Source organism: Anneissia japonica, unplaced genomic scaffold (genome assembly GCF_011630105.1).
Source record: "Anneissia japonica isolate Jap-2015-1 unplaced genomic scaffold, ASM1163010v1 scaffold2756_len2360902_cov194, whole genome shotgun sequence".
Taxonomy (NCBI): Eukaryota; Metazoa; Echinodermata; class Crinoidea; order Comatulida; family Comatulidae; genus Anneissia; species Anneissia japonica.
Window position 1 is genome coordinate 200,499 of NW_022719050.1, and position 9,831 is coordinate 210,329.

General features: G+C 36.2%; 2 protein-coding genes across 5 annotated transcripts in view; one reads left to right on the plus strand and one right to left on the minus strand.

The window, feature by feature from the left end:
• Nucleotides 1-4,041: 4,041 nt before the first annotated feature.
• Nucleotides 4,042-8,406, minus strand: LOC117110745 (cyclin-dependent kinases regulatory subunit-like). Its single transcript, XM_033253537.1, has 3 exons — nucleotides 8,249-8,406; nucleotides 5,487-5,614; nucleotides 4,042-4,816 (listed from the first exon to the last, which is right to left on the minus strand). The coding sequence occupies exons 1-3, from the start codon at nucleotides 8,305-8,307 to the stop codon at nucleotides 4,740-4,742; spliced, it is 264 nt and encodes an 87-aa protein (XP_033109428.1). The 5' UTR covers nucleotides 8,308-8,406; the 3' UTR covers nucleotides 4,042-4,739.
• A 620-nt stretch (nucleotides 8,407-9,026) lies between these two features.
• Nucleotides 9,027-9,831, plus strand: part of LOC117110782 (U6 snRNA-associated Sm-like protein LSm6) — a 3,763-nt gene continuing 2,958 nt past the window's right edge. For 2 of the 4 annotated variants that reach the window (XM_033253593.1, XM_033253592.1), the window contains exon 1: nucleotides 9,027-9,284. The gene's annotated coding sequence lies outside the window, so the exon portion shown is untranslated. The remainder of the gene's footprint in view (nucleotides 9,285-9,831) is intronic. The other 2 variants (XM_033253590.1, XM_033253591.1) reach the window with 1 other exon arrangement.

Consider the following 9,831-nt stretch of genomic DNA (forward strand, 5'->3'; position numbering starts at 1 on the left):
GTCAAGCTAAGAAGCTAACTCAGTCAAGAAAACCCTTCAACAGTCGGACCCAGCATATATTTGGATGCTGAGAAGACTGCCTCTTGGATGTGACTGGCATCAGTGGGAGGAACAAAACTGTACTGTACGTGTATGTTTTTAGCAGAAACTGAGATGGCGGAATATACCGATAAGAAACCACACCACTTGCTCGATGAACTTGTCGATGCAAGTCTTGGATTTAAGATCGTTGACAGATTGGCTAGAATCTCTGTAATAATGATTGAACAGAACATTTTAATGAATGAGATCACGTTGGAGTGTTGGAAAAAGACTACGTACCTAACAGGAAGTTTATACGAAGGCATGCCTTCCAGCGTATGTGGTGATCAAGATTCAATGCTCAATTATACTAATTACCCAATTATATTGCACCATCCTGCAGCGGAAGGAGAAACATCATACAGATGGGGACATGTAATAGCCGAGCAGATACCAGATGAACCAGCATTTCTTAGGCTTAAGTCAGTAAATGGTATAGGACCTTACGTACAAAATATGCGTGGTTATGCGGAAGCTAATTATGACTTCGAAACTTTATCTGGGATGGGCATACACGGTCCCGCACTAAAAGACGAAGTTGTATTGCCAATGGAAGAAAAAAACACGATTTCACCAAGTATAGACTATGTTGCTTGTTTGAAATGTCCATCGTGGCCCTCTGTCACGGATGAATATTTTACTAGATTTAGGCCGAGTAATTGGCCATCACGTGAGCTGTTGGCGAAGGTCTTAAGTCAAGGATGTCTTGCAGTTCCTGTTGCTCACCCAAATAGCTCGTCTAAAAACAATGAATGGAGATGGTCGTTTTCCTTAGCCGAGAGAGAGCTCATTCATGGAATGCCTGAACCGTACGTTAAATGCATGTGCGCTCTGAAAGCAGTCAAGAACAAATATATTGTTTACAGTGACCCGACACCATTCTGTTCATATTTCATAAAGACTGCTTGCCTGCGGATGTGTGAAAGATATCCACATAGGGAATACAGTACAATGGACCTTATTAGAAAAACACTAGATTTTCTCATTGAGTGTTATCAACAGATAAGTCTGCCTCATTATTTTATTCAACAACAGAATTTGATTGGTCATCTATCAAAAGAACTTTGCGACTGTGTAATATCAAATTTGATAGCAGTTAAAAGAAATGCCTGGGTAATGGTTATGTCGAGTATTCATGAACACGCTGATTGTGAAGTCATAAACGTACTGTGCAGTGACCTGAAAATTACAAGTATCACTGAACCTGATGACTACAAAAGACTGGAGATGAATCTCTTGAATCATTCTAGTTTGAAAGAAGCGATTGGAAAGTACATTTGTTCGCTCAATCCCGGAGGTGTATTATATAACAAATACAAATCCTTAGAAATTGTGGAATGCACAGAACATGAGCTCAGTTTACTTTCAGTTATCGAATACCTTACAAAAACGAAATCTGACCCTGTTACTTTACTAAGAATTCCAGAAAAGATTATATTGCCAATAATCGATAACATTGCAGATATTGTACCAGATGAATATCAGAAAATGTTTGTGAAATCTTTGTATAGATATCTAGGCGATATGTATATGTATCTGTTGATATACTTTCAAACCAACAAAACAAATTATGATTACGACGATGATGATGATAATGATTATGAAGATTTTTGGCTTTGGTTATTAGATCTCTACCACAATAAACCGATGCATTACTATAACAAGGGAATTGGAACGTTGTTTCCAAAAATACATAACAGTTGCTGCATCGACAGGCTAGCTCATGTTTCAAGATACGAGTACTTAATGGGTAACCACGACAAATTGGATAAGATGCTTACATTTTATCAACCATTTTTGCGTGGAATAAAAGACAACAAAGAAATAATGAATAACCTTGTCAGTATCATGATTAATCCAGAAGTGGCTTTGGTGTTTAATGCTTGGGCCATTGATGAAAAGATTCAGTGTGTTGCCAAAGAGTCTCGTGCGTTTCAGTGTGTTTTGAGTCTTCACCCAGTCGTAATTGTTTTTTATATTCAGGCTAGGATAGCCTTAAAATTCGGGGACAATAAGAAGGCAGCTGAGATTGTTAAGGAGTTGGAGGTATGCTTGAAGACGTGTCTCAGTGAAAGGGTGAAGAAGGCCACCAATTCATTAATTGAAATCATCAACAATGAAATACGAAGTGATTGCTAGAAAGATTTCGAATTCCAATTACACTAATGCTAAAGGGCTGTGTCAACTCAGTACGTTATCTTAAAATATTACTGTAGTTTGGAAATTACAAACAATACAGTATAGTTACAGTAATAGTAAAGCAAAAGTGTTGTATGTTCTTTATATAGTCTTATACTGTATATCAATATTTAATACAACTGTGCATATTTTGAGAAAAATTGTACAGGTACTTTCATAATGGTATTACTGTACTTGATTAAATGCCCTGTTGCTATGGAAAAACTTCATAGCAACCAACAAATTGATATTTTTGGGTGTCTAGAAACCTGATATTTTTGTATTTTTTTTGGTTAAATGTGCAAGAATGGACTATGGGAACAATGACATTTATTTTCACAACACTAACAGAAAAACAAGTGCTTTCACGGCATGTACTACTCAAGTAATAGAGTCGTTTTGAGGTCTCATTCCATGGCCTAAGACTAATTACTTGCACCAAAGAGTATAGAATTGCACAAGGTCTGACTGCCCTGATTTTGTATGCACCCAATGATCGGGGACGCCCTATTACCATCCGCAGCAGAGACTTAGAAAGAGTTTTGCCAACTCGGTTTCACAGGATTCGGCTATACGCGCGTGATTGGGGGGATTGCAATCACGAATTACACCAGCCATGTTGTCCCCAAAACAAAACATCGACGAGCCAAAAACTAACGCGATAGGATTAATTAAAATCCCGTAATTGAATTGTGCTCATGAACAGAATAAATAAAAGAAAATTATGCAACATCAGTGTTATAAATCTAATACGAACGCACGCTGTTTGGTAACAACATGGCGGCAAGTTGGCCAAACACCTTTTACATTTTTTTGAAGGATTCCCATTTAGTTTGTGGTATTATTTTTGAGAAAGGAAACAAGGCAGTCAGACCTCTTTGCTTGTTGAGTACTGTATGTTTGAGGAAAAATATGTGATAGTGTGTTGTAGTTTGGGTCTTTTAAGAACGGTGTGGTGTCTAAAATGCTAATACGTAGAGTATATACATATTATTGAGCTTACAAGTTCAGTTATGAAATAGATTTTACCAAAAATGTACTGAACATATTACATTATCGTATGTAAAACTATTCTGGTTGTAAACCAATTTATGGTCTTGGATATTATCTTCACATTAATAATCAATTGTCTGCATACTGTAGTTTGTAGTTTTAATCCGTAATTATTAATGTGCAGTTTTAGACCCTAATGGAAATGAGCTGGACTCCAGCCTAACAGGTATTCCTGATGCTCATTCATTTTTACTTTTTGTTAACAAATCATTGTTTACCTTGTATGTGCATGTTGAGCATTGAATAAATTCAATCAATGGAACTTTGTTCTTCATTGATAGTCTGACAGACAGTCACTTGATGTGAATGCCCTGTTTTAATTTCTGTCCACACTCTCTCTTTCATTTATCTGCCATGACGGGATGCAAGCACCAATGATGTACAGTTAAACTTGCTTAAGTCCAATAATTTCTAAGTCAATCTTATTTTACATGTCACATTGTTGTGTTTTCCATTTAATAACAATCTGAAAGTTGAATTCTATCTTTAAGTTGAACAATATTTCAATGGCATTTTTTTGGATTCGACTTAGGCAAGTTCAACTGTACTGTAAATATCTGTGGTTTGATAAGGCCAAATCACAGGTACAGTATTTGTAAACAGAACTTAAAAATGAAAATTGACTGATTGAATAAAATGAGTGAAAAACAGCTGTTATGTCAAGTGATTTAATCATTTATGTTAAAGCACTTGAATTTGTAAAAAAAAAAACATTACACACCACATTACTTTCTGTAACATATAGGAGGTAGGTTCTACCATATGACTTCCTCTAGATAATTAAATGTTAAATAATGTATTCAAAATATTAATGTCAGACAATTCATTTTGCTGAAGTTTATGTTCTAAAACAGTATAATTCACAGAAACCACTTCTAGGCAACAAATTAAATAACTAAATGTTATATAATGTATTCCAAATATCATTAATGTCAGACAATTTATTTTGTTGAAATTAAATTTATGTTCGAAAACAGTGTAATTCACAGAAACCACTTCTAGATAACAAATAACTAATACTATTTACTACTACATTAAAAGAAATAACCTACATAATTCAGCCCTTATTAAAAACAGGGACAGGGAAATCTGTTAGATCTGCTGGCTACTTAAGTTATCAGGTGGGACATACTTTTAAATACATATATTATTTATTTTTAACAAAAGTTGTTAGACCAGTTGCAGACATCCAAGTAACTAATGTTGCACTTTCCTGCATGTTCCCAGAATAAATTATGAGATTTCTTGATAGAAAGTTGTCCACTGGTATGAAATAAAATACTGCATTCAAAAAATTATTTTGTGTCAGTCATGGTACATACTTCTGTTTTCCTTTGTTGCCACCTTGTGCATGAGGTAATACTATATTTACATTGTTACAATGTCTTTTACAAGTCGCAGTAGATCTGCTGCCTTGTCTTAGCTTTTCACCTGTTCTGTTTGTTATCTTGTAATGTCTGCAGTGGTTGTGTCTTTGGCCTTCTAAACAAAAGAATATGTGGCTCTGAAAGGAAATATTGAAAAGGCAATTACTGACATAAATGCTTCAATAAATAAGTGCCTCTCTGGATTAAGCACCGCACCAAACATGATTTTTTGTGTGCTGCGATGCTTAATCGAGAGTATATAATATCAGCCTGAGTGTAATGAAACAGGGTTTTAAATCCAATGTAGACAGTGTTAAAATGAATAACTAACACAATGAAACTCCGCACCAAACATTATTCTTCTTTTATTAAGTGCCACGGTGCTTAATTGAGTGTATATAATATTACTCTGTGTGTAATGAAACAGGGTTTTAAATACAATACAGTGTTAAAATGAATAATTAACACAATGAAGACACAAACATTTCTTTACAAATGTTTGTTTATGATAATAAGACCTATGATAGGCCTACTTAACTACGGAAATATATGGCGAAATAGGTAACATGGGAACGGGCATGGAAAGCGCCACACCAATTTTTTTTTTAAGTGCCACTCTTGAATAAGTGCTCCACTGAAGCCTCCAAAAACTTTATAAGCACAGCGGCACTTATTTGAGCATTTACATACAGTAATTGAATTCAAATCCATGCATTATTTTTGTGGAAAATTGACATCCAGATTGTTGATTATTGAAGTGCTTACAGTTTGGCATAAGAAGTACACTGATTGAATTGTTGGTCCTACCTGGTTCATGTGTCATATAGTGGATCCATCCCTGAGATTGTTGGACACCAATCCCTCGCCACTCAGTTTCAGTCATTAAATGCGTCTTGGGAACTAGTTTGGTTATATCCTTGGGCAATATGACATGCCTATAAGAGGAGAAATTATAAATTATTAAGAATATTCATACAGCACATGAAATTTGGAAAAAAATTAATCAGCAAAAATTTGCCGACTTTAAATTTTTCGAGGTCACTAGCCTCGGCAATTTTTTTACTACCTAGGCCTACATAGTATATACTACGATTTTTCAGAATGCTCGACCTTACAGTACATCGTCATCTACAGATTGTGATTTTGTTAATTTCTTTATTAAATCAATATATTGCTCGTGAAAGAATGGTTGTACTTGTATTAATTTAATATTGTAGTTTAATACATATGGTTTACAGTACATAAGAAAATCGTCCAATAAATTTTGTTTTAGCGTTTGTTTTATTGTTTTCTTTGGCATGGAAAATATCACTTTCGTAAATACAGTACTACTATCGTATTATCACAGGCTGCTTCAAAACTGCCCATGCATGTCCATGCGCATGCCCAGAATTATCTATCAGTATCAGGGATATTCCACACAACATGTACAGTACTTGACGGTACATGTACGATGCGGCCGTGATTGCGTTTGAACGGACGGTAGGATTAGGCCTACAATATATTGAATTTTGTTGTTTTTAGATTTAGATACCGTCAAGCATTACGATCTACGCGGCCCACGTGGCTTCAATTGGGCGCTGTTGTAGGCCTTGGCTGGCTAGCGTCATTCCTACCTAGGTAGGCCTAGCCCATGAAACGACTAGGCGAGAAAGACAAGACGGTTGTACATAAATCGCACGTACTGCATTCCAATTAGAAATAGTTATTGTACAAACAAATCTGTTTCATGAACCAGCAATTTTCTTGGTTTGACGACGTACATGAAATTTAGTGTCTGCCATAGCCTGTTTCAGTCGAAGTTTTTGACTTTCCAAGCAGTTTTTGAAGCAAAGAAATCTAGGCCTAGGTTGGCAAAAAATTGCCGTCCTGTAGCAATTCTGGCTCGGCAATATGGTTGGCAATTGCCGATTGCTGACATGAAATTCGTCAGCATGACATGAAACAACTTATTAGATAAACTTGTGATGCTAATTATATTAATTCAACAGAAAAGCAGTACAGTAGTTTAAAATTTAATTAAAGAGAAACTTTTATATAAATAATACCAACTAACAAAAAAGGTGTTTGCAGCATTTATACAGCTATTGTATAATTTTTTTTGTCAATTGTAGTCCTGGCCATAGTGAGGCACTGGCCGGACCAAGCCGGGTACATGCACATACTGTAGTTGTGTAGTGCCGGGACGTATCTAAAACTCACCCATAGATGTAACAGACATCTAAAAGGCCAGGAATTTTACAATGAATGTAGTGCTGCTGTGAAATGGTCTGGTTCTACCATGGTCCTTACACTGGGCCTAGGCATTCAACAATTTGCTGTGTTTTGGTAATTAAAAAATCGCCTACTGGTACTCTAGGCTTACCATCATGGTTTCATTTTTTTTAGATCACAGTATAAATTACATAATAAAATTCAAACCTCCACCACACAACGACAGGGTCCGGGGTGATGTGAATGTGTTGCGTGAAAAATTGTGAACCGTGTATATGACCTATTTTGCGTCAAAAATGACACCAGTAGAGGGGCCAAGGCAAGGAAATCTGTTTCTACTAACTGTATTAATTTTCTTATTTAATTTCTGTTTAGATACCGGATAAATTCTATCAATCAGTTAAATCAATCAATCAATTTTTTTTTCTATGATCAATCAATGTGCACTTTTCCAAATTTCCATGGAAATCTGCCTAGTGATACACATGTGTTGTGTAGTGCTTCCATCAAGCAAGCTCATCTCCTTGGCCTAGCTCTGACATGCTTCTCCATACCATAGGCTAGGCTACTGTAGACCTTCAAATTGTTTTTGTCTCACTCTGTATGTTTGCTACAGTATCATCCAATCATTTATTAGCCGGGCATTTTACCGGACTATGAAATATTTTCTGACAGTAGGTGGCGGGTACTTAGCCACAGATAATAATAATAATAATCTCTTTATTTATACACGGCAAAAACCCAAATTTAACATAGAAAACACAATATCAAAAAAAAAAAAAAAAAAATGTTAAAAGTTGTTCTTCCTTGAGTCCGCGGTTCATTAATTAACAACAATAATTATATGAAAGTTAAAATATTAACAGGAAATTCATCACAATAAATATTATCAATAATAATAATAACAATAACAGCAAAAGATTACAGATACAAACTTATTCAATTTAAGGTAAAACATCAAAAGACACGAGAATTCTCACAAACAGCATAAAAAACAATAATAAGATATAAGATTCAAAAAACTCACACAGAATTTCAGAACAACACATTTCAAACAAACACAGAAAGCAAAGCAAACACAACCATCAGTTCATAAAAGTTTTAAAATTAGGAATCATTCTCTCAGAGGAGGAACCAAAATCATGGCCTAGGCCTAAGTAAGTCCTAGCTAAGCTAGTAGTAGTAGAGTAGTAGGCTAGGCCCTTCTACTACTAGGCCTTGCATAGCCTAACCTAGGTCCTAGCCTAGCAGGCACTGTGTCTGCAGCATGATGAATTCGATGATTTGACTTTTGAATTTATTACGCCTAGGCCTATATCTTATATTCTTTAAATTTATAATGTAAACATACTTACCTATATTCAAAACATTCATCGTAATATTTATCTGAGTAGTAAATATGTTTCTGAGACATGCTTTTACAATTTTATTCACACTTTTCACCATCAAATAATCAAAACTTCGTCTGGTATTACGTACGTGGAGAGGTGGATTGTCTTTGTGAATTTTAATTTTGTAAAGTCTTTCGAATTCACCCGGTGATTTACAATTGGCTGATTTTGGTCACGTTGGGAACAATTGCAGCATTTTGATTGGATGAAGAGAAAAACTTGGAATCTGGATCCTGGATTAGTTCCTGGATTATCAAACACCGCCCTCTTTTGCCAATTGGCCATTGGTCGATACATAGAGCTATTAAACAACTAGAGTGCTGACAAGATGGGGCAGCAACGCAGAGTTATGTATGTGTACCGTCCAAGATGGCCGTCGTAATAAAGCGCCACCCTCAGGCTTAGTATACATATTATTACATATTAATAAGCCCTCTGACTGACTATTATTTCATTAATGATAATGAGTAAATGGTAATAACAAATTATTAAACTATTGTAGCCAAAACAAGGCCAAGTGGAGCATCTTATTCAAAAATAAAGTACCAAGGAATGAAAATTAAAATCGTGTACATTACACCCAAACACCGCAACGCTCGAGTTTCAAACATACGGGTAACTAGCTGTACTGAATTTTCTGAGTAAATTGAGGGCGCAATTGCAAACGATGTGCTTAGCGAAATTTGATTGGCTAAATCTATGGCAGCCATCTTGGATTGTACACACACTGTGTGACACAGTTCTGCGTATTTCGAACATCGAATACATTGCGGTTAGCGCTCTATTCTTATTATATCTCTATGGGTCGATATCGTCTTGAGAATTCGTTTGTTTGTTGTGTTTTGTATTTTCGATCCTCTGGACGGAGAGAGAGGGAGCCGGAGAGGGCATTGAATTTGGTAGGCATGGGAAGGTGATTGCTTGCGAGAAACGTTTTGGCCTAAGAAGTTGGAGGTAGTATTTAAAAACGGATCAAGTTTTCAGGTACTTTATTTGAAAGGTTTGTTGACTGTTGTTAACACGAAGACCATATTAATCGAAGAAGGGAGAAGAAGTGGATTGGTTAAGGACAAACGCAGGCTCTCTCTAGGCTAGAGTCTAGCCAGCCTACCCCTCTGCCAGCCTAGCCTAGTTAAGGCCTGTCTGGCACTAGGTAACAGGTTTAGGCTAGTCCTATTATAGTAGACCTAACCTCTCTAGGCCTAGAGGCCAGTCCTAGCATACTAGGCCTATATAGACTAGTATAGGCTAGCTAGGCCTAAATAAAGAAGTTCAGTCACCCACGACAAATTTGTCATGGTTCGACTGATAAAGCAATAACCACCTTTCTTATTTTATGCACAAAAGTGCAGGGACGTAGCCAGGATTTTGAAAAGGGGGGGGGGGAGCCGTTATGCGAATTACGTATGACACCGGCGGGGTCAAATCTCCCTGTGAAGTAGCGCACTCTGAACATTCTTAGGACTGTTTGAGAGGATAAAGTGAAAATTGCAATAGACGCATTTTAAATAAGCGAAAAAATAATTATATAATAAATCAACAGTGGC

Bases quoted from the DNA above. Each gene is read 5' to 3' on its own strand.
- LOC117110745 (XM_033253537.1), bottom strand. From the start codon at position 8,307: ATGTCTCAGAAACATATTTACTACTCAGATAAATATTACGATGAATGT. The intron at 5,615-8,248 runs GTAAGTATGTTT...CTCCTCTTATAG, and splicing joins GATGAATGTTTTGAATATAG to GCATGTCATATTGCCCAAGG. The intron at 4,817-5,486 runs GTAGGACCAACA...ATTTCCTTTCAG, and splicing joins CTATATGACACATGAACCAG to AGCCACATATTCTTTTGTTT.